Genomic DNA, 25,464 nt, shown 5'->3' with positions numbered 1-25,464 from the left:
CTAAGTGACAACTGAACGTGAGCCATGTGACAGGAAATTGAGAGTTCTGCGGAGGCTGTGTGGGGACAGATATTAATAACTAACCCATTTTCTAAGAAACTTTACTGTAGAATTGGCTTCGTTTCCAGTCATCTCAGTGTAGTGTAATTTCACCTCTAAGGCCAGAGCGCTATTCAATTTTTAAACACATTGGCCTAGAAATTCACTATGGCCCCGCCAGCTGGCTAACGCCCAAAAGTTAGCACTGGGCGGGAAGCCTATAGCGATCGTCAGATATTCATTGTTAGCACACCAATTCGGAACCGGGCGCTATACCAGGGTGTGCCCGCCTCCGCTTGGGGCGCTGACACTGAATATCAGCGCTCTTGGCACCGCTGCGCCACCCGCTGCGGAGCGGCAGGCTGCGGTACTGCAGGCCTCCTCCTTCTCTTCAGGGGGAGCTGCCTGCAATGGGGAGATCGCTGCTGGATAGTGCCAGCAAATGAGCCCGGCACGACGGAGAAGTGCCGGGCTCGCGGAAAGCAGCCGGCAATGCCGCGGGGGGGGGGCGGAGGAGGAGGCCGGGGAAGGAGGTGCGGGCAGGCGGCCGCCGAAAAAGCGGCCGGCCGCACCTTCCATTTTAAAGCGCCCCACTAATGCAGCAGGACGGCCCCGTTTTCTGGTCGCTGTTTGCAGCAACTAAATATGGGGATCGGGCCGGTTTTGGGGTGGAACCGGGGCACTGCGCACACCGATGACGTCATCGGTGCCGGCGCAGTGCTTACAGCTACCGCCGCCAATACCGCTGCGCTGAATATCTGCGCAAACTCATTTCTGGCGCAAAATCACTCTTTAGGCGTTAACTGGGCGCAAAGCTGGCAGCGCCTTAATGAATTTCTAGGTTGTCTTTTACTATGAAAAGAGAATACGGCATTAACTTACATTTATAGAAAGCCTTTAACTAAACAAAATATGACGAGTACACACAAGAACATGCCAGGCCACTGCAGGATTCGGGATTGTGAGGGCGGTGCCAATTATCAGATTATTGCTGACCAAGACGGTAAGACTACGTTCCTTCTCTATCAGCTTGATAGAGTGACTGGGGAGGGGGTACCGTGTAGATGGCAATGAAGCAACGCTTATACTGAAAGTCTAAGGCGACGAGTTCGGGTGTTCAACCAAGGACGTTGTAGCTATTCCAAGCCACAGGGCTACAACATGTGTCCTTTGCCTGGGCGTTAAGCAACGCCTCAGCAGAGCACGGAATAGAAAATGCGGCGATAAGGATCAATTACCGCTTACAAAACCCATCGTATATTTATGCCACTGATTTCAATACTGGGAAACTCCGGTGGATTCTGTGAGCAAACTTCCATCCACCCAACCAGATTCTGGAAAGTGTGCATCCAGCTCATTTTCCTTTGTGAGTTACCCAGCGAGCACAGGGTGCCAGAGTTTATTGTGAGCATAAGTGAAGCATTGCCCCAAATTTTCTTGGCTTCAGGTATTTGCCTGACTCAGCTGAACTCTATCATCCATTAGCAACAAATCCGTATAGGTTGGGACGGGCTTACGCTGGCCTCCATAGGGCAGTAATAGGCGCACAACTGTAGGCTGGAGAGCACTGATGCTAGTCTCATGTTGACTGTCAAATCGGGCTTTAGTTTGCGGCCCAGGATCATCAATTGAAAGTGCTTCAGGACCAAAGATCAGCAGGCTGGGGTTTGGATGGAAGAAGTGAAATCAAACAACCACCTGCCTTCTTCTCACTTTAGGCTACTCACGGATCCACACAAATAATTAGTTTGGCAGATTCTCCTTTTGCAAGATCCAACAGCAGTTACCATTAGATTCCCCTCACTTGGGGTCCAAAATTGCCAAGTGAATACGAACATTTTGCGAAATTCCTGCACACCCCTCCAGACATTCCTTCACGCTTACATAGTATTCCACACTTGTCACAGCATAGAAACAGGCCATTTGGTCTAACAAGACCATTAACGTGTTACTACTCCGCACAAGCCTCCTTCCACCCTACTTCGTCTAGCCCGACCAACATATCCGGATACTGCTTTCTCCTTCATCTGTTTATCTCGATGGCCCAGAAATTCGGGTCTCCACGGGCGAGTATGCACGGGGTACTCATGTGTAGGCCCAACAAAAGTGCCGGTTTCGTGCATGCACGGTGCATGCGCGGGAATCTGGCACTTCCATTCGCCTGAAAGAAGGGGTTTACAGGTGAAACGTGTGCGCCGGAGAGGCAGCATATGCGCATCGATTTAACTTTCTTTTGCAGGTTTCTCCGGGAAGATAAGTCTCCAGCAGTTACACTTTTAAAAAGCAGGCGCAAGGCCTGCTTTTAACAAGGTAAGTGGTGAATGAATTCAAATTAAAACATTTTTTCCACAGATTGATTATTTTTAAATAATTTAAAGAAAGGTAAGTTTATTTTTAGCCCCGTTAGAAAATGTAATTATTTTTGTCAAAAATTTAAATTATTGTTTAAAATAATGATTTCATGTAATTTACAGTTATTTTAAAAATGTGATCTTTTTAAAAAATTATTTGAAGTTTTAGTGATGTTTTGGGGTTTATAGTATTTACAGCTTTGACAGCTCTTCCTGTCAAACTTATGAATGAAGCATTCCCTGCTACCATGGCCCACATCATCCCAGCGGACGCTTTGAAATAACTGCGCCCCTGGGATAAGCAAGCACTGCACGCCGGCGGTTGGCAGAGGCCCAGGATCGGAATTCACAGGGGCCCACAGCACAAAGGCCGGCGTGCTAGGTAAGTGCAGGTCGGAGGCTTGCACCCGCGGGAAGCCTCCGATCTGAATTTCTGGGCCATTGTCCCTTAAATAGCGTCTACAATATCTGCCTCGAATACTCCTTCTGGTGGCGTGTTCCACATTCTAAGCACCCTGTGGTTATTAACCCATATGCAGGCCTGCTGATAAAAGTATGGGGACGCGCACAAAATCGCCCAGCAGCGTAAAGGCACTGAAAGTAAACGTAAAGGGTCTCCAAGTAGAGTTCCTCAGCCTTCCCAGGAGTAAACAAGGGGGAAACCTTCCCTCACACTTTTTTCGGTAGGCACTCGATGCCCATACAATTAACTGAGTGTATAATTTTGCGACCTGAACTCCAGATACTTGACAAAAGTGAACGCATCTGAATGTTTTCCAATTAATCACAAATATTTCCCAACTACAACAGAATTTACCTCGCAAAAGACTGTTCTTCGAAACCTTCCCATCGTTAAGCAGCCAACCAACTTTCAAATTTGGAGAAACATAACACAGCCAGTGACAAACCTGTTACGGTGACATCTACTTTCGGAGAGACCCACTTCCTGTTGAGTATTTTCAGCTCACAACGATACGATGCTTCGACTGATGTTTTTGCGTTTTCTATGTTGTACCGAGATTGAAAATTTCTTGCTATTAACTCTTCATTTCGATACCACAGAAAAACTTTGTGACCTGTTGATTTTCCGTTAGGCACCAAACACTTCAGAAAAATGTTTTCACATCCTGGCGTGGCTTCCAGAGTTAAAGCCATATCAGAAGCTGCAAATATGTGAGAAAGATAAAATAAGTAATTACTGGAATATATTAAAGAACATGTATCAAATCCTGAGGACAATTGTCTTTCAACTGCAGCGCAGCATCCGGGTATTGCGCTATCACCTCAGCAACTTACAAGTCGAAAAGCCAGAGCGACTCTTCCGACATCAGAATGTCACGTGCTCCTTTCTATGTTGAACTGACATTCCCTTAACTTGTCATTCACACTTTTATTCAAGGACCTACAGTTCGGGACCCGATCGATTCCACAAATTAGGAACAAGCCCAGTCCTCTCTCAAGGACTATTTGGTATATGTTCATCATGTATGAAGAGACTAAAAGAGCAGGAATAAAAACAGAAAATGCTGCAAATACTCAGCAGGCCAGGCAACATTCGTGGAGAGAAAAACAGAGTTAACGTTTCAGGTCTGGGACCCTTCAGGGACTGTTCTGCTTAGAGCGGAGCTGGTTAAGTGGAGATTTAATTCAGTTGTCCAAAGTCAGCAGGGATTTTGATAGCTTAAATGGGGAGAAACGGTTTCGACCAGCAGGAGTGTCGGTAAGCAGAGGGCACCGATTAATTAGCAAAAGAATCAGAGGAAAGGGCAGGAGATTTTTTTTTAACAAAGCGTGTTTTTTAAGTTTTAGAACATACTGCTGAAAAAGGGTGGTGGGTGCAGATTCAGTTGTAACTTCCAAAATGGAATTAGATATATACTTTAAGGGGAGAAAATTTCACGGCTATGGGGTAAAGGATGGGGAGTGCGACTAATTGCATTGTTCTTTCAAGGAGCTAGCACAGGCAACATAAGAACCTGAACAAGGCCACCTTCTCTGCTCTATGTGGAGTCAAGGCTTTAAAATCAAGGCGTCACCGACTGTTCAGGTGCCTCGTGTATCAGTCGGAAAGCCCATTGAACTAAACCATGAGCAGGAAGTTCATCCAGTTTTCTCCTCAGCCTTGTTTACTCGGGCAACAGCAAACTAATCAATTGAGCCCATAAGTCTGTGTGGTAACAAATTGAAATTCTCTCGGATTTTTATCAACCCGCCTCTGTTACTCCAGCAGGTATGCGACAGAAATCCAGTTTGCGCTTTCAAGGGGTTCCACTGCATTTGCAGTGATGTAGCAGCCACTGTGCGCGCGCAGCTCCGAAGGAATTTCCTGTCATAATGCGTGAACACCATGATAACTTGTTCTTAGAGAGACACAAGACAAGGCACTAAATTTAGGCCTCAGACCTGCAGCTGCACTTCTCAACAATCCTGATCCCAGGGTAGTGTTTGCAAGAAAAACTGTAGGTAATTTCCACTTTTACCATCAAAATAAAATGGGCAGCAATGGACCGGCCTCCCGGTACAGGCCCCGCCTGAATTTCTCTTCCCTTTAAGGGAATGGAAATGAAAATTACGCGTGAGTTGAAATGGGCGGGCGATTCGAAATCACCCGATTTTTAAAGTACTTTAAAAGTTAAATTTAATTCCACTTGTGTATAAATTGGTCTTGGAAGGTAACGTAAAATGGGCGACATCGAATCAGCAGCCCGCTTTATTCTCAGCCTCATGTTCTTTCCCATTGATTACCCCCCCAAGCTGAGGGGGAAAAATTCGGCATCGCCTGATTTGGGGCGCTGTTATTGGCCATGCGCAATGTTTAGGGCCTGGCGCTAATTAGCGCCTCTGACAGCAAATTGGCTTTTATTGCCCCTGGCTTCACACCTGTCTTAAGGCGCAAACGCCAAGGAGTCAGGCACTACCTCTGAGTGCTGCTGAAGCAAGGAAGTGAAAATCAAAATAAACCTGCAAAGTGCTGCTCAGTACTCAAAACTCCTTCACACAGTGTTGAATCTCGCCAGAAGTCTCTCTCTCTCAGACTGCATGGTGCAAAAATGTCAGCTACAAAAAAGGGCAGGAAGCGGTCACCTTTAAATAGCGCTCCCCTAGTCCCTTTCTGACAGCATATCGCTCCCCTCAACCTGTCGTTGCTAGCGGCAGGCATTAAGGCAGGGGGCACTCGACTGACGCCACAATCTGCCGGCGCAGGAGATGATGTCGGTAGTGTTTAGCGCTGCCGCAAATGTCCAGTTCATTTTCCGAGCTGCACAAATATCGCCACACCCGGACTCTAGTTGCTTTGTGCCCCAATTTGCGCCCCCTTAATGCGCTAACGGGAGGCGCAAAGAACTGAATTTCTCCCCCTCTGTGCCTACTGGATGCCCAGAACCATCCACCCGTGGTCGAGTATATCTAGAATCATATCAACTTACAGCACAGAAGAAGGCCATTCGGCCTGCCATGCCTGTGGCGGCTCGTTGAATGCTGTCCAAGTTAGTCCCATACTCCAACGTTTTCCCATTAACCCTGTAAATTAGTCCTCTTCCAGTCCTTGTCCAATCGCCTTTTGAACATTCCCATGGAATATGCGTCCATCAACCTTTCAGGTAGGGTGTTACAGATCTTCACAACCCTCCATGCGAAAACAATCTTCTCATTTCTCCTCTAGTCCTTTTGCCAAATAATTTAATCCCACGACCTGTGGCTACCGACCCACTGGCCAGAGGCAAAAGTTTCACCCTACTTGCTTTATCAAACCTCCTCCTGAATGCTGATACCTCTATTAGGTCTTCCCTTAACTTTCTATTCTCTAATGAAAACAATCCCAGCTTCTCCAATCCCTCCAGATTATTGAAGTCCCTCATTCCTGGTACCATCATGGTAAACCTTCTCTGCACCCACGCCAGGGTTTGACATCTTTCCTAATGTGTGTTGCCCAGGATTGTACACAATTATTCAGCTGAGGCCTAACCAGTGATTTTCAACTTTCAGCATGGCTTCCTTGTTTCTGATTCCAGTGCCCCTTTTGCAAAACAACGTATGCCATATGCTTTCCTAACTCTTTCCTATCCACTTGCACTGCAACATTCAAAGTTTTGGGATTATGCACAACAGATTCCTCTGCACTTGCACCCGCTTTGAAATAGTACTGTTTAGATAATACTGTCTCGCCATGTTAGTCCACCCAAAATGAATCATCTCAAACTTATCCGCATTAAATTGCATCTGCCCTGTGTTTGCTCATTTCACCAGTCTGTCTATGTCCTCCTGAAATCTACTGTTATCCTCATCACTTTTCATTACTTTTCCAAGTTTTGGAAAACCTGCAACCTTCGAAATGGAACAGACTGTACCCACGTCCAGGACATTAACATACTTGCTGGAGTGCCCAGCTGTGCCGAGGGTTTTTTGAGGGCATGTTGTTATGAAAAAAGAACAAATAATTTTTATATATATAAATGAGTTTGTCTGTCAGCCTGTCTGTGTGGGAAGGAGAGAGAGAGAGAGGGAAAGAGTGAGGGGAAGGAGAGAGAGAGGAAGGGGCAGGAGAGACAGGGGAAGGAGAGAGAGAGAGGGGGGGCAAGGAGAGAGAGAGAGAGAAAGGGGGGAAGAAGAGAGAGAGAAGAGAGAGAGAGAGAAGGGGGAAGGAGAGAGAGAGAGAGAGACTGAGGAGGGGAAGGAGAGAGAGAGAGGGGGAAGGAGAGAGAGAGAGGAGGGGACGGAGAGAGAGAGAGAGGGGGGGAGAGAGAGAGAGGGGGAAGGAGAGATAGAGGGGGGAAGGAGAGAGAGAGAGAGAGAGAGAGAGGGCAAAGGAGACAGAGAGAGAGAGGGGGAAGGAGAGACTGGGGGAAGAGAGAGAGAGAGAGACTGGTGGAGAAGAGAGAGACGGGGGGGCAAAGAGAGAGAGAGATGGGGGGAGACAGAGAGAGAGATGGGGGGAGAGAGGGAGGGAGATTGGGGGAGAGAGAGAGAGAGAGAGAGAGAGAGACTGGGGGTAAAGAGGAGAGAGAGAGACTGGGGGGAGAGAGAGACTGGGGGTAGAGAGGGACTGGGGGAAAGAGAGAGAGAGAGAGAGACTGGGGGAGAGAGAGAGACTGGGGGGAAGAGAGAGAGAGAGGCTGGGGGGAGAAGGAGGAGACAGGGGAGACGAGAGAGAGAGAGAGACTGGGGGGAAGATAGAAAGAAAGAGACTGCTGGATTTAGTTTCGGGATAAGCCTGGAGAAAGAAGGCGAGCTCTCCCTCACTCTTCCACCCCTTCACTCTTTCCCTCCCTCCCCCCTCTCTTCCTGCCACTCACCTCCCTGCCGCTCTCTCTCCCCATCCCCCCCTCTCCCACCCCCCCCTCTCACTCCCTGCCCCTCTCACTCCCTGCCCCCTCGCTTGACCCCTGCCCCTCTCTGACCCATGCCCCTCACTCGACCCCTGCCCCTCTCTCTCGACCCCTGCTCCTCTCTCTTCCCCTGACCCTCTCTCCCCCCCTCCCCCTCCCCTGCCCCTCTCCCACTCCTCTCGCTCCCTCTCCCGCCCTCTCTGTCCCACCCCCTCTCTCCGTGCCCTTCTCTCTCTCCCCCTCTCTCCCTCCCCCCTCTCTCTCTCTCCCCCCTCTCTCCCTGCCCCTCTCCCTCCCCACTCTCTCTCCCTCCCCTCCCCCCTCTCTCTCACTCCCCCCTCTCTCTCCATCCCCCTGTCTCTCCCTCCCCCTGTCTGTCCCTCCATTCCTTTCTCTCCCTCCCTCCCCTCTCCCCCCCTAGCGCCTCAAGCCCGGCAAGACTCACCTCGGTACCAGAATGGAGTCAGTCCGACACCGGCAGGCCTGGTGCCCATCGCTCCGAAGCAAGCCCAGGGTTCGCCATGGTTAAAGCGGCGGGCTTTTGGACCCGGTGTGCAGGGCAGCAGTCGAACGCCTTTCGCTGCGCACTCCCGTGTCTGATTGCGGTCAGGGATGGCTCATTGGAAAGCCCCGGTTTTCCCGGTCCGACACTCATGGAAAAGAGAGAGGGGGAAGGAGAGAGAGAGAGAGGGAAGAAGAGAGAGAGATTGAGTGAGGGAGAAGCCTAGGCCCCGGGGTCTTGGGCCCCCGCACTGACGGGCCCGACCGAGCCCAGCGCCCTGGGCAGCCCGTGCTCAATAGCCACCGCTTGGCTGTGGCCGGGAACCTGGGGACTGGAGTAGCACTGCCGGCGGTTGGAGAAGCCTAGGCCCCGGGGCCTCGGGCCACAGAGCAGCGAGGGAAACAAAAATGTGTGTTAAATTGATTTCGAGATGTTCTAACTTTTAATACATTGAAACACGAAATTTAAATATTTACAAATTAATTTTGTTGTTTTAAAACTATTTATTTGTGTTACTTAATGTGGCGGGTGCCCGCTTTCAGCATTAAGAAATGACGGCCACGTATCAGGAGGCTGGAGGACTAGGCCCACCCACACACGCAATGAAACGCCCCCCGTGACGCACCGATTGGTCAACCATCAGGTCAGTCAACTGTAGGATTTGTCAACCATCACGTCACTCAATTCTAGCCCCTGTAGGATGTCCCGCCCACACACGCAATGAAACGCCCCCCGTGACACAACGATTGTTCAACCATCACGTCAGTCAACGCTATCCCCTGTACGATTGGTCAACCGTCACGTCACTCAACGCTATCCCCTGTACAATTGGTTAACCATCACGTCACTCAACGCTAATGAGCGGAGTTGTCCGATTTTTGAACGTTTTTTGTATGCTGTCCGAACAATTTCTGTCCGACCAAAAAATAAATACGCCTATGAGACTCCCCTAATGATAAGCTTTCTTTTGATATAACATGCATGTAGGTACGCTCTATAACTTTTGAGTGTATAGCGGACAGACAAACAGACAGGCAAACAGGCAGAAAAAGACAGGCAGAGAAACCAACTCTTTTATATATATATATAGATAAGAAGATAAGTAATGTGTCTAATATTACCGGCTGTGGACCCCAATGCATACATCTCTACAGTAAGATAAACATATTGTCACCACTATTCTCTGACTGATATCTCCAGGCCAATTACGTACTAAAATGACCAACCTCCCTTTAGGGTTCATGTGCTTCATTTTACGAATAAGTCTTTCATGTCTTAATTTATCAAATGGCTTTTGAAAGTTCATATACATAACTTCAACTGGACTAACTTCATCAAACAGCTCCGTTACTTCAACAAAATTGTAAGTCTTAATCAGATATGGTTTGCATTCAACAAATCTGTGCTAGCTATGCATTTTTAGCCCATGCTTCCCCAACTGAGAATTAATGTTGTCCTTGACAATGTTCTCTATTAGTTTTCCATCCACTGTGGTAAGGTAGTGATACAACGATTTTCACGATCTCAAAACTTCCCAATTCGCCGGGAAGGCCGATGAAGCAAGTTTTTAAAGTGTAGTTATGGTTGCAATGTAAAAAATATGCTAAGACAGAGGTCCCACAAACACTAATGTGATAATGACCAACTGTCTTTCTTGTTATTCGAATGCAGTTTGCAAATCACAATTTTTATGTCTGATGGTTGAACATTAAATAAACTTTATAAAATCAGGTCACCCAACAGATGCCCTTCATTAAATTACTGTCAGAGGGATTAACGAAGTTTAAATGTAATATTAACTTGTTTGCTATTTTAGCGAGCCTTGCTTCAATGCAAGATCAGTGGTTATGACTCCATTGAAAAAAGAGAAAATGGAAGTCCTATGAACAAGTAATGAATGAATTTAGTAATACAACTAACTCCAATTTGTATGGCTGTATTTTCAAATCTGGGTTAATCAGAAGTTTCGCTTGGTAGGATTTGGGGTTAAGATTGCCGCATGCTTCTGCTCAGTGATCATTTGGCATTATTATTCAAGTATTGAATACGGTTTGTTTTACTGTATTACGTTATACTGAATGGCCTCTTTAGAAAAGTAACTTTTCTGGAGAAGAGCTGAGCTGACTATGGGTCAAAGTTCACCGACTGAGATTTGACTCATTTGGGCAGCAACCAACACACCCGGTGCCCAATTGCCTCTGTGACAGTAGGTCGTGGTTTCGAACCCGAGTCAAGAGAATGCCGTTGTCAGCATTGTCGTAAATGTACCCTTTCGGATTGGATGTTATACCGAGGCCCCACATTCCCTCTTAGTTGGACCAGCAGAAGTGAAAAGATGATCTGGTCATTATCACTTTGCTATTGGTGGGAGCTTGCTCTGCCCGGATTGTCTGTCATGTATCCAACATTACAAGAGAGTCTTTATTTCAGAAGTACTTAATTATCTTTGAAGTGCTTTCGGAGATCGTGGAAGATGCTATATCATTGCAGATTTTTCTTTCTTTTACTGTATTCTATGATAATAAGTGTCAAAGTTCACCTACCGATGGTGACCACTTCCAGAGGTTCACTCCTCTGCCATTTATTTGTCCACGTTTCACACTGATAAGAGCCTCCGCTGCTATTGTCCGCACGTGTTTTATAAATCTCATTCGGAGGTTCCGGTAAGTATTGATTATTTTTCAGCCAATACGTAGAAGTAGTTCTTAGACTGTATCGACACTGCAGCTTAAAATCCTCTCCTTCCTTTACCACACCACTGCTGGGATAAATAACAAGTACTTCTGGTCCAGGAGCTGCAGAAAGGAATTTATGATTAGAAATATTGAAATTTCTAATCTTTGCACTATTCACTGTAGTAGGTACAGTGAGTAATTTCTACTCAGTGTGCCAACCAGGCACTAGCTATTGAGTGCCTATTCATCGAAGTTTCTATTTAAGAGGTGATATCGCCTTTCTGAAATTGGGTGGTAACGGCCTCGAAATGGGATCGGTAGACATACCATCCCTTTAACGCCAGCACTCTGCCCCCTACCATTTGTGTAAGTACCAATGGTTGGGCGTTACAACCGATTCCCTGTATCAGGCGGTAGTCGTTTTAACTATAACAAATACAGTAAATTATAACAGTGTATCCTTATTTACTGTATCAAAACCTTTCATGATTTGGAACACCTCCGTCAAATCACACCTTAACCTTCTGCATTCAAAGGGGAAGAGCCTTAGATGCTCTAAAAACTGAAATCCCGTGTCCCTGGTTCAATTTTAGTAAATCTCCTCTGCAATTTCCCACGTTAAGTTGCATCTGCCATGTGCATGCCCATTTTGCAAGTATGTCTTTATCCTCCTGAATTCTGATACTATCTTTTGCATTGCTTGCTACGTTTCTGATCGTCTTTGACTTCTGCAAGGTTTGTAATTGTGTCCGGTATACCCAAGTCCAGTTGATATCATTATCAGACAGAACAGTGATCACAATACAGAACTCTGAGAGACACTACTGAATATCCCATTCCAGTCACAAAAAGCAACAATTCATCAACTACACTCTGCATTTTTGTCTCAGCAAATTTCTTATCTACGCTGCCACTGCCCCTTAATCACATGGTATTAATTTTTGCTTACAAGTCTGTTATGTAGCACTTCATTAGCCGCACTGTGAAAGTCTATCAACAACATTAACTGCGCTAATTTCACCAGCATTCTCAGTTGCTTCATCAACGACCTGTCTATCTATACATGAATTTATTTACTCAATTATGATTACTCGCTGCCAATTCTCAGTTAATTGAGCTGGCTGTCACCCAGACTAATTTCTAGGCCACGTTATCTTTAATATATGATGGCAGACCTTAAACATGGCGCTGAGGCTTAAAACCGGTGTTCTGATTTGCCAACCATGAGAGAAAACGCCCAAGTTACATTCCCACTTAATCAATCAAAATGATGATCGAGCGTTTCTCTTTTTGGTGGCGAATCCAGAACGTCAGTTTTACACTCGGCCGACCAGCTGACAATTACTCCATTCCTGAATTGCTGCTGTTCTACAGCTAAAAATTGGAATCAATCATTCAAAAAACTGAATTGTTTTTAATAATTGACATTATTTTCATCATACCTTGTGTGGTCGCTTGATGCGTGATATGCACTGAAAGAGAGAAGACAATGTAAAATATGTTTCATTATCTGTGACCATCAAATTTAACCTCAGCAGCTAAGCTGTAAGGCAGCTGAATACAGGAAACAAACAGGGGTGAAATTCGACTTCGGCATCACACAAATCAGTCGGTTACACATTTGCCGCCAGTCTATACATGCTGCCAGGTATTGTTCCGTTAATTAAATGTAAAATATTAGCACATCGAACTATTCAAATTTACCCTCGCACGAATCAAGAAACAAATTTACACACATTGTGATTTTACCTTAAACATTCACTCTCTCCACCACCGGCGTACTGTGGCTGCAGTGTGTACCATCTACAAGATGCACTGTATCAACTCGCCCCGTCTTCTTCAGCAGCACCTCCCAAATCCGCCATCTATACCACCTACAAGGACAAGGGCAGCAGGTTCCTGGGAACACTTCCACCTCCAGCTTCCCTTCCAAGTCACACACCATCCTTACATGGAAATATATCGCCATTCCTTCATTGTCGCTCGGTCAAAACGCTGGAACCCGTTCCCCAACAGCACTATGGGAGCACATTCACCACATGAACTGAAGCAGTAGAAGAAGGCGGCTCATCACCACATTCTCAACAGCAATTAGAGATGGGCAATAAATGTCGGCATTGCCACGGAGGGTCACATCCCATGAACGAATAAAAACAAATGTATGAATCTGCAACACTCTCAAAAAAGGCTGTCTGTCTGAAGGTCTATTGGAGCTTTCAAGACTGTGAACGGTAGACTTTCGTTGATTAAGAATATCAATGGATATTGAGCAAAGGCGAGTAATGGAGTTCAGGTACAGATCAGCCATGATGTAAAATGGCTGATCTGCACCTCAATGGCATATCAGGCTCGAGGGGCTGAATGGCCTACTCCTGTTGTTATGTTCCTATCATCAGCTAACTCCACATTATCATCATAAACGTCACAAGTAATAAATCTGGAATAATTACTAATATCAGTAATGGTAACCATGAAACTGTCGGATTCTCGTACCAATCCATCTGGTTTACTAATGTCCTAAAGGGAAGGAAATCGGCCATCCTTACCTGGTCTGGCCTATATGTGACTTCGGACCCACAGCAACGTGTTTGACTCTTAATTGCCGATTGAAATGGCCCAGCAAACCACTCACTTGTAACAAACCACTACGAAACAAAAAAATAAAAATGAACCTGGACAAACCACCCAGCATCGAACTCGTCACGGGCTATGGATACGGCAATGGCACATCCAGCCTAATCAAAAGTGGTTCAGTAGCACCGCAACTGGCAGAGCTGGCTGAGTCCTGAAGGACATATCTGCCGGTCTTGTCCTGGGACAAGTGTTGAGAGAGCCAACACGAGGGAAAAACATACTTGACCTCGTACTCACCAATCTATCTGTCACTGATGCATCTGTTCATGACAGAACTGGAAGCAGTGACAATTGCACAGTCATTGTGGAATCAAAGTCCCATCTTCACACTGAGGACACCCTCCATCGTGTTGTGTGGCACTACCACCATGCTAAATGGGATATATTCACAACAAATCTAGCAGCTCAAAACTGGACATCCAAAAGGTGCTGTGGGCTATCAGCAGCAGCAGAATTGTATTCCACCACAATCTGAAACCTCATGGCCCGGCATATCCCTCACTCTTACATTACCATCAAGCCAGGATAACAACCCTGGTTCAATAAGGCGTGTAGAATAGCATGCCAGGAGCAGCAGCACACCTACATACAAATGAGGCGCAAATCTGGGGAAGATGCAAAAAAGGACTACATGCATTCTAAAAAGCTGGAGCAGCATACTATTGAAAGGGCTATGCGATCCCAAAATCATCGGATCAGATCAAAGCTCTGCAGTCCTGCCACATCCCGTCGTGAAAGTTGGAGGACCATTAAACAACTAACGGGAGGAGGCGGCTCCATGAATAACCCCATCCTCATTGATGATGGTGCCCAGTACGTGAGTGCAAAAGGCAAGGCTGAAGTGTATGCAAACATCTTAAGCCAGAAGTAACGAGTGGATGATCTATATCGGCATCCTGCTGTGGTCCCCATCATCACAGAAGCCAATCTTCAGCAATACGATTCACTCCACTTGATATTACGAAACGGCTGAGCGCACTAGATACAGCAAATGCTTGGACACTGACAACATCCCAGCTATCGTGCTGAAGCCATGTGCTCCAAAGCTAGCCGCACCACTAGCCAAGCTGTTCCAGTACAGTTACAGCACTGGTATCTATCCAACAACGTGGAAAACTGCCCAGGTATGTCCTGTCCACAAAAAGCAGGACAAATCCAATCAGGCCAATTACCATCCCAACTGTCTACTCTCAATGTTTAGCAACGTGATGGAAGATGGCATCGACAGTGCTATCAAGTGGCACTTACTCACCAATATCCTGCTCACTGATGCTCACTTTGGCTTCCACCAGGACCACTCGGCTGCCGACCTCATACAGCCTTGGTCCAAACATGGACAACGGTGTTGAATTTCAGTGCGGAGGTGAGAGTGACTGCACTTGACATCAAGGCAGCATTTGACCGAGTGTGACATGAAGGAGCCCTAGTAAAACTGAAGTCAATGGGAATCGAGGGGAACTCTCCACTGGCTGGAGTCATACCTAGCACAACGGAAGATGGTTGTGGTGATTAGAATGTAATCATCACAGCCCCAGGACATCGCTGCAGCAGTTCCTTAGGGCAGTGTCCGATGCCCAACCATCTTCAGCTGCTTCATCAACGATCTTTATCCAACATAAGAGAAGAAATGGGGATGTTCGCTGATGACTGCACTGTTTTCAGTGTCATTTACAACTTCTCAGATAATGAAGCCGTCCATGCCAACATGCAAGTAATCCTGGATGACGTTCAGGCTTGGGCTGATACGTGGCAGCTAATATTCGCGCTACAAAAGTGCCAAGCAATGACTATCTCCAACTAGCGAGAGCCTAAACACGGCCCTTTGACATTCAATGGCAATACCATCACAGCATACTCCACCATCAAAATCTTGGGGGTCAACACTCACCAGAAACTTAACTGGGCCAGCCTCATAAATAATGTGGCAGCAAGAGCAGGTCAGAGGCTAGGTATTCTGTGGCGAATGTCTCACCTCCTGACTCCCCAAAAACTTTCTACCATCTACAAGGCACAAGTAAGCGTTGTGATGGAATAATCTCCACTTGCCTGGTTGAGTGCAGCTCCAACAACACTCAAGAAGCTCGACATCATGTAAGACAAAGCAGCCCGCTTGACTTGCACCCCCTCTACCACTTAAAGATACACTCCCTCCACCACCAGCGTACCGTGACTGCAGTGTGTACCATCTACAAGATGCACTGCAGCAACTTGCCAAGCCTTCTTCTGCAGCACCTCCCTAACCCACAATCTTTTCCACCTAGAAGGACAAGGGCAGCAGACGCATGGGCACAACACAACCTCCTAGTTCCCCTCCAAGGTACACAACGTCTTGGCTTCAAAGTATTTCGCTGACCCTTCACCTTCGCTGGGTCAAACTCCTGGAACTCCCTACCTAACAGCATTGTGGGAGTACCTTCACCACATGGAATGCAGCGGTTCAAGAAGGCAACAAATGCTGGCATTGCCAGCGACGCCCACATCCCATAAAGACGAATAAAACAAGTATTTCCTTGTTTGCAACTGTTGCTCGTGAAGACAAAACATAAAAAAGTTACTAGCTGCAGAAATATGTTATTGCACCTCTGACCACAAGAATCACACTACTAAGGCCATAACTGTTGCTGCAAACTTTGCAAAAATAATTGCAAAAGCGTCAATGACCAATGCAGATGTGCCTGTGTTTCATTGTTTTACATGTAGAACCTGGGCGTTTTTTCCAACTAGGATTCAATGGATTGAAGGTTACAATTATACAATGTGGCCAGTTCTTTCCACAAGGTGGCATTTATGTGCTGTGCAACAAAATAAACATGGGGACCATTATAAGCTCATGAATGAACAAGTGAGTGACATGAGAGGGCTGTCGAATGATGAGAGATTGTGTAGAATGGGTCTATACACTCTCGAGTTTAGAAGAATGAGGTGAAATCATTGAAACATACACGATTTTGAAGGGAATTGACAGGGTAGATGCTGAGAGGCTGTTTTGCGTGGCTAATATGTCAAGGGCTAGGGGGCATCATCTCAGGATAAGGGGCTGGCCATTTAAGAATGAGATGAGGAGGAAATTCTTCAATCAGAGGGTTGTGAATCTTTGGAATTCTCTGCTCCAAAGGGTTGTGAATGCTGAGTTTTGAGTATATTCAAGGGTGAGAGAGATTGATTTTTGTACTCTATGAGAAACAAGGGATATGGAGATCAGGCGGGAAAGTGGTTCACATTTGGACCAACGACATGGGTAGGAAGAGGGATGAGGTCCTGCAGCAAGATTTTAGGGAGCTAGGTAGCAGATTAAAGAGCATGAACTCAAAGGTTGTAATCTCTGGATTACTCCCGGTGCCACGTGCTAGTGAGTATTAGGAAAAGGAGGAGAGAGCAGATGAATGCGTGTCTAAAGAGTTGGTGCTGGAGGGAGGGCTTTTGTTTCCTGGATCACTGGGTCTGCTTCTGGGGAAGGTGGGATTTGTACAAGTCGGACGGGATGCACCTGAAACAGAGCAGGACAAATATCCTTGCGGGGAGGTTTGCTAGCATTGTTGGGGGTGGTTTAAACTAACTTGGAAGGGGGATGGGATACAAAGTGGAGCTATAATAGGGGGTGATGTACAGCCAAAGATAGAGGAAAAAAAGAGTCAGCTTGGAAGGCAGAGCAAATATTTAATTTTAATGCAAGGAGTCTTGCGAATAAGGTGGATGAATGGAAGGTGTTGATGAACACATGGGAGTATGATATTGTTGCTATCACGGAGACATGGTTGAGGGAGGGGCAAGACTGGCAGCTCAATATTCCGGGGTACAGAATCTTCAGGCGAGACAGAGGGGGTGGTAAAACAGGAGGGGGTGTCGCAACATTAATTAAGGAGTCAATTATTGCTACAAGGAGGGATGATATATTAGCAGGTTCCTCTAATGAGGCCATATGGGTAGAATTTAAAAACAAAAAGGGTTAAGCACTTTGCTAGGAGTATACTATAGGCCCCCAAACAGTCAGGGGGAGATAGAGGAACAGATATGTAGGGAAATCTCAGAGAAATATGCAAATAATAGGGTAATAATAGTGGGGGATTTCAAATTCCCCAATATTAACTGGGATAGTCAGAGTGTGAAAGGATTAGAGGGTGCAGAAATCTTAAAGGGCATCCAGGAGAGTTTTTTGAGCCAGCATGCAGAAAGTCCTACAAGAGAGGGGACGGCACTGGACCTAATCCTACCGAATGTGGCCGGGCAAGTGGAAGAAGTGTTAGTAGGTGAGCACTTTGGTGACAGTGACAATAATTCGGTGAGATTTAAGGTAGTCATGGAAAAGGACAGAGACGGACCGGAAATAAATGTTCTAAATTGGGGGAAGGCCGAGTTTAATATGATAAGGCAGGATCTGGCCAAAGTGTACTGGGATCAGCTACTTGTAGGAAAATCCACATCGGAGTAATGGGAGTCTTTCAGAAGGGAAATTGAGAGAGTACAATGGCAACATGTTCCTGTAAAGGTCAAGGGTGGGACCAACAAGCCCAGGGAACCTTGGATGTCAAGGGATATACGAGAATGACTCAGGAAAAAATGGAGGGCTTTTGGCAGATACAAAGGACTAAAGACAGAGGAAGCCCTAGAGGAGTATAAAAATGCAGGGGGATATTTAAAAAGAAATTAGGAGAGCGAGGAGGGGCCATGAAATAACACTGGTGAGCAAAATAAAGGAAAATCCTAAGGTGTTTTATAAGTATATTAAGGGTAAGAGGGTAACTAGGGTAAGAATAGGGCCCATTAGGGACCAAAGTGGCAATCTGTGTGTGGAGCCAGAAGATGTAGGTGTGGTTTTAAATGAATTTTTTGCATCTGTGTTCACTATGGAGAAGGGCGATGCAGACATAGATATCCGGCAGGGGGACTGTGATATACTTGAACATATTAGCATCGAGAAGGAGGAGGTACTGGCGGTTTTAGCAGGCTTAAAAGTGGATAAATCCCCAGTCCCGGATGAGATGTGTCCCAGGCTGCTTTGTGAGGCAAAGGAGGAGATTGCAGGGGCTCTGGCACAAATTTTCAGAAATTCTCTGGCCACAGGGGATGTGCCAGAGGACTGGAGAACAGCTAACGTGCTACCATTATTCAAGAAGGGTAGTAGGGATAAATGAGGGAATTACAGGCCAGTGAGGTTAACATCAGTGGTAGGGAAATAATTGGAAAAAATTCTGAAGGACAGAATTACTCTCCACTTGGAGAGGCAAGGATTAATCAGGGATAGTCAGCATGGCTTTGATAAGGGGAGATCATGTCTGACTAACTTGATTGAATTTTTCGAGGGTGTGACTAGGTGTGTGGATGAGGGTAGTGCAGTGGATGTGGTATACATGGATTTCAGTAAGGCTTTCGATAAAGTCCCGCATAGGAGACTGGTCAAGAAGGTAAGAGCCCATGGGATCCAGGGTGCCTTGGCACATTGGATCAAAAACTGGCTTAGTGGCAGAAGGCAGTGGGTGATGGTCGAAGTTTGTTTTTGTGACTGGAAGCCTGTGTCCAGTGGGGTACCGCAGCGATTGGTTCTGGGTCCCTTGCTGTTTGTGGTCTACATTAATGATTTGGATGTGAATGTAAAAGGTATGTTCAGTAAGTTCGCAGATGACACGAAAATTGGTGGGGTGGTAAATAGCGAGGTGTGTAGCCTCAGTCTGCAGGGCGATATAGCTGTGTTGGTCAGATGGGCGGTACAGTGGCAAATGGAATGTAATCCTGAAAAGTGTGAGGTGATGCATTTTGGAGGGACTAACAAGGCAAGGGAATATACAATGAATGGTAAGACCCTAGGTAAGACAGAGGATCAGAGGGACCTTGGTGTGCATGTACATAGATCCCTGAAGGCAGCAGAACAGGTGAAAAAAGTGGTTAAAAAGGCATATGGGATACTTGCCTTCACTAGCCGAGGCATAAAATATAAGAGCAGGGAGGTTATGATGGAGCTGTACAAAACGCTGGTTAGGCCACAGCTGGAATACTGTGTGCAGTTCTGGTCGCCACACTATAGGAAGGATGTGATTGCTTTGGAGGGGGTGCAGAGGAGGTTCACCAGGATGTTACCTGGGCTGGAGCGCTTCAGCTATGAAGAAAGACTGGACAGGCTGGGGTTGTTTTCCTTAGAGCAGAGAAGGCTGATGGGGGACCTGATTGAGGTGTACAAAATTATGAGGGGCATATATAGGGTAGATAGAAAGGAACATTTTGCCTTAGTAGAGGGGTCAATAACAAGGAGGCATAGATTCAAGGTCAGGGGCAGGAGCTTTAGAGGGGAATTGAGGAAGAACTTTTTCACCCAGAGGGTGGTAGGAATCTGGAAATCACTGCCTGAAAGGGTGTTGAGGCCGGAACCCTCACAACATTCAAGAAGCATTTGGATGAGCACCTGAAATGCCATAGCATACAAGGCTACGGACCAAATGCTGGAAAATGGGTATAGATTAGAAAGGGCTTGATGGCCGGCGCGGACGCAATGGGCCTAAGGGCCTCTTTCCGTGCTGTATAACTCTATGACTATGACTCTATGGATGATCAGCCAGTATCTTATTAAATGGCGGAGCAGTCTCGAGGCTCCATATGGCCTACTCCTGCTTTATTTATTATGGGGTTATTTCTAATATTCTTATGTCCTTAAGAATAACTTAATGGTCCAGAAATTCGGGTCTCCACGGGTGAGTACGCATGGAAAGGGTTCAGAGGTAGAACATGTGTGCCGGAGAGGCAGCGCGTGTGCATGGAACTTAGTTTTTTTTTTGCAGTTTTCTCCGGGAGGGTAAGTCTACAGGAGTTACACTGTCAGCAAGGCCTGCTTTTAACAAGGTAAGTGGTGAATTAATTAAAATTAAAACATTTTTCCCACAGGTTTATTATTTTTAAATACTTTAAAGAAAGGTAAGTTTATTTTTAGCCCCATTAGAAAATGTAATTACATTTTTCAAAAATTTAAATTATTGTTTAAAATAGTTATTTTAAGTAATTTACGGTTATTTTAAAAATGTGATTTAAAAAAAAAATTATTTGAAATTTTAGTGATGTTTTGTGGCTTATAGTGTTCATAGTTTTGACAGCTCTACCTGTCAATTTTATGAATGAAGCATTCCCTGCTACCATTGGCTCTCCATGACCCACGTGATCCCAGGGAACGCATCAAACTAACTGCGCCCCTGGGATACGCAAGCTCTGCGCGCCGGCAGTTGGAGGAGGCCCAGGATCGGAATCCCACGAGGGCCCACAGCAGAACGGCCGGCACGCTGGGAAAGTGCAGGTCGGGGGGCTTGCACCCGCGGGGAGCCCCCGACCCGAATTTCTGGGCCATTATCTTTTAAAATCGACCGCACTAAGCAGTGGAACTAGTTGTGGCTAACTTGCTCCCACAACTAATGTCAATTTATTAAAATAGGTGAGACTCTGGTAAAAGAGTCGGTGGTAGCTTAAAGATGCAAATTCTGTGCTGGTTCCTGTTTTCTGCTCTTGTGGTCCAGTGGTTAAAAAGACAACAGAGCGCTGACGTCAGCATCTCACAGAAAGGCAGCCTCAATGTCATGTGACTATAATGTGTCACTTCTGTCTAAATTCCAGTAAACAGCTTTAGAACTTATTATTGAAAATCTACCATTATATATTTCCCTGCCAAATGCACTTGATGCTTCAGTTTAGGTCAATTTATATTAGTGAATTTTTTCTCTTCAGCTTTGTTAACTCAAGTTTAAGTAGCAGATACTGAAACTAGCGGGAGTTTAGAAATCGTGCACCGTTTATAGATCACGGTATTGTTTCTCCCTTGCCCCAGAACATAAAAGAAAGATACTCACAGTGAAACTGCAATCGTGAGTTGCAGAAATACTCTTTGATTGTTAACCTCTGACTGTCTCTTTCTGCCTGCCTTGCTCTGTCCCTATCAGTATGTCTCTCGCAACGCCTCACACTCGCTCACTCTCTCTCTTCATCTTTAGCTCACCGTGTGCCTGTATGTTAATCCTCCTGTATGTCTCTCTCCCCATCTCTCTGTCTCTCTCATACCCACTCTTTCTTGCTGACAAGCTTTCCTGCTCTCCATCTTTTTGCATGTAGATCTCTCGGTCTCGCGCTCTCTCTGACCTGCCTAATGTGAGTGTCGCTGTCTCTATGACACTCTCTGCTGCTCCCTGTCTATTGTACTCTCTCGCTCTGTCTTTAGCTCTCTGTCTCCCTGAATGTGTGTCTTTCAGTCTTTGTCTCTCTCTCTCTATCTGTACCTCCTTGTCTCTCTTTTTTTCCTCTGCCTTTCTTGCTGTCTCTGTGTATATGTCATATGTTTCTATCTCTTGCTGTATCCCTTTGACGCTCTCTCTTGTGTGTCTATCTTTCACTCTGACTTATTGACTCACTTCCTCTCTCTCTTAATCTCTCTGGCTTTGATTCTATCACTTTGTCTCGCTCTCTCTTTGCATTTATCGCTTTCTTTGTGCACGTGTGTGTGTTTCTCTCTCTCTTTCTTTCTCTCTCTCTCTCCCTCTGTCTCGCCCCAGCATATGTTCAGAAAGAAGCGTACCTGTGCCACACAAATTCATGAAGCAATGATATGGACCAAGATTAACATCTAGCTAGAGAAACGACGCACTGTAAAACTAACCTCATTTATTAATAGCAATTAGTAAGGGTGAAACAACAGAACCAACGCTGATATATCATATGAAGTGCATAAACATGTTAATTTCTCCTAATCAACAAAACTACGACAATATGACATTCACAGCAGTTTCTAATTAAGAACATAAGAACATAAGAAATAGGAGCAGGAGTAGGCCAATCGGCCCCTTGAGCCTGCTCCGCCATTCAATAAGATCATGGCTGATATGATCCTAACCGCCAATCTACTATCACAGAACCATCTCCTGAATCGAACAGAATTAGACAGACGAAATAGGAGCAGGATCAGGCTACACGGCCCCTGGGCCTGCTCCGCTACCCACAGGGCCATGTTTGGTCCAAACCTAGACTCATGTCCAAATTCCTGCCCGCTCCCCATAACCCTAAATTCCCTTTACTTCTAGGAAACTTTCTATTTCTGTTTTAAATTTATGTAATGATGTAGCTTCTACAGCTTTTTGGGGCAGCATATTCCATGGGTCCAGCACCCTCTGAGTGAAGTAGTTCCTCCTCATCTCAGTGTTGAAAGAGCAGCCCTTATTCTAAGACTATGCCCCCTAGTTCTAGTTTCACCCATCATCGGGAACATCCTCCCCGCATCAACCCGATCCAAACCCTTCGCAATCTTAAATGTTTCAATAAGCTCGCCTCTCATTCTTCTGAACTCCAAAGAGTAGAGTCACAATCTACACAACATCTCCTCATATGTCCATCCCCTCATCCCCGGGATTAACCGAGTGAACCTTCTTTGTACTGACTCGAGAGCAAGTATGTCTTTTCTTAAGTATAGACATCAAAACTGTATGCAATATTCCAGGTGCGGTCTCACCAATACCTTGTACAACTGAAGCAATACCTCCCTATTTTCATATTCTATCCCCCTAGCAATGAAAGCCAACATTCCATTGGCCTTCTTAATCACTTGCTGCACCTGCATACTAACCTTTTGAGTTTCGTGCACCAGGACCCCCAGATCCCTTTGTACTTCCGTACTTTCCAGTTTCTTGCCATTAAGATAATAACTTGCTCTATGATTTTTCCTGCCAAAGTGCATAACCTCACACTTTCCAGTATTGTATTCCATCTGCCAAATCTCTGCCCACTTACTGAGCCTGTCTATGTCCCCTTGCAGGTTTTTTTTATGTCCTCCTCACTCACTACTTTCCCTCCCATCTTAGTATCATCCGCAAACTTTGATATGTTACACTCGGTCCCCTCCTCCAAATCGTTAATATAGATTTTAAAGATTTGGTGACCTAGCACTGACCCCTGCGGAACACCACTAGTTACTGATTGCCAGTCTGAGAATGAGCCATTTATCCCAACTCTCTGCCTTCTGTTAGATAGCCAATCTTCTATCCATGCCAGAATATTACCCCCAATCCCGTGATTTTTTATCTTAAGCAATAATCTTTTGTATGGCACCTTGTCAAATGCCTTTTGGAAGTCGAAATACACTACGTCCACTGGTTCCCCTTTATCCACCCTATATGTTACTTCCTCAAAGAACTTCTTCAAATTTGTCAAACATGACTTCCCCTTCATAAAACCATGCTGAATTTGTCCTATTAAATTATGATTATCCAAATTTCCTGTTACTGTCTCCTTAATAATGGACTCCAAAATTATACCTACCACAGATGTTACACTAACCGATCTATAGCTTCCAGCCTTCTGTCTACTGCCCTTTTTAAATAAGGGTGTTACATTAGCAGTTTTCCAGTCTGCCGGGACCTTTGCTGAGTCCAGGGAGTTTTGGAAAATTATTATCAATGCATCCACAATCCCTACCGCCACTTCCCTCAAGACCCTAGGATGTAAGCCATCAGGTCCAGGTGATTTATTCGGCTTGCGTCCCATTATTTTACCGAGTACCACTTCCTTAGTGATTTTGATCGTGTTTAGCTCCTCCCCGCCAAAAGCCCCCTGTTTGTCCAGTGTTGGGATGTTCTTCTACTGTAAAGACTGATACAAAATATTCATTCAGTGTTTTTGCCATCTCCATATTTCCCTCCATTAATTTCCCGGTCTCATCCTCTAAGGGAACAACATTTACTTGAGCCACCCTTTTTCTTTTTATATAACTATAAAAACTCTTGCTATCTGTTTTTATATTTTTTGCTAATTTACTTTCATAATCTACCTTCCCTTTCTTAATCAATATTTTTGTTATTTTTTTGCTGTCTTTTAAAGTTTTCACAATCCTCTATCCTCCCACTAGATTTGGCTACCTTATGTGCCCTTGTTTTTAGTCGAATACTCTCCTTAATTTCTTTACTTAGCCACGGATGGCTGTCTTTTCTTTTACACCCTCTTCTTCTCAGTGGAATAAATATTTTTTGGAAGTTGTAAAATAACTCCTTAAATGTACACCACTGATCATGTATCGTCTTACCCTTTAATCTATTTTCCCAATCCACTCTACTCAATTCCGCTCTCATACCTTCATAGTCTCATTTATTCAAGCTTAGCACGCTTGTTTGAGATCCAACCTTCTTACCCTCTAATTAATATTTGACAGTTTACAAGCAATCTTAATTGGGCCTCAAGCTGTAATAGTCAAGAGGGGTCCCCTTAGATGAGCAGAAAGGTCCTGTAACTTTGACTGAACCAAATTACTTATGTTGTTGCACTGAATTCTGATTAAAACTGAAACATAGAAATGACATTTCAATACATTTTAATTGAACTTTACTTTACTTTAAGAAACTGTCAATATCAATTTTGTGTGGTGTTGCCTTTTACGGAATGAGCTGTGTTATTCAGATTATAGATCCGTGGTTAGTGACTCAGATTTTCAAAGGCCCTGGAAATATTTGAGATTCACTTACAGAAGATCAGAAGGCGACAGATGTGTTTCATTTCGAAAGCGGGGGACCCGAGCAGATGTCCCCCTCCCTCTGTGAGGATGCGTGTTTCGGATCAGCTGTTTTCAGCTCCTTTTATCTGAAAAGGGAAATCATAGAATCATACAGCGCAGAAGGAGGTCTTTCAGCCTTTGGTGCCTGTGCACTCTCTTCGAAATAACTTGCCCATTGGTCCCACTCCCTTGCTTTTTCCCCAAAGAATTGCATTATTTAAATTGGCATCCAGTCGCTCGCCTTAAAGAGACCAACAGCCAAATATTAAAGTTCCGTGGATCATAATTATCTATGTTTTAATGCAACTTCTATTTAGTCAGATTTGGGTGAACATTTCCACTGAGCGCCAGAACAGATCGATTCCGTCAAACACAGAGCAATCTATTACCAAGCGCATGGCTCCACTTCCCATTTCAGCTCCCGACCAATGTAACCGCC

The 25,464-nt window shown here is 45.4% G+C and overlaps 1 protein-coding gene across 1 annotated transcript in view; it reads right to left on the bottom strand.

Moving 5' to 3' along the window:
- LOC147085004 (Fc receptor-like protein 2) overlaps positions 1-10,738 on the bottom strand; it is a 28,935-nt gene extending 18,197 nt beyond the window's left edge. The window contains exons 1-2 of the mRNA XM_085979706.1: positions 8,163-10,738; positions 3,299-3,553 (exon numbers count right to left, since the gene is read on the bottom strand). Of these exons, the coding sequence (XP_085835832.1) occupies positions 3,299-3,553; positions 8,163-8,211 (304 nt within the window). The 5' untranslated portion in view covers positions 8,212-10,738. The remainder of the gene's footprint in view (positions 1-3,298; positions 3,554-8,162) is intronic.
- Between the last annotated feature and the right edge of the window lie 14,726 nt (positions 10,739-25,464).

The sequence above is a fragment of the Somniosus microcephalus genome, unplaced genomic scaffold (genome assembly GCF_052327205.1).
Source record: "Somniosus microcephalus isolate GS21.2 unplaced genomic scaffold, FLI_Smic_1.0 unresolved_chr9, whole genome shotgun sequence".
NCBI lineage: Eukaryota > Metazoa > Chordata > Chondrichthyes > Squaliformes > Somniosidae > Somniosus > Somniosus microcephalus.
Note: the sequence above shows the minus strand (reverse complement) of the source record. Positions and strands in the feature narration are given on the sequence as shown.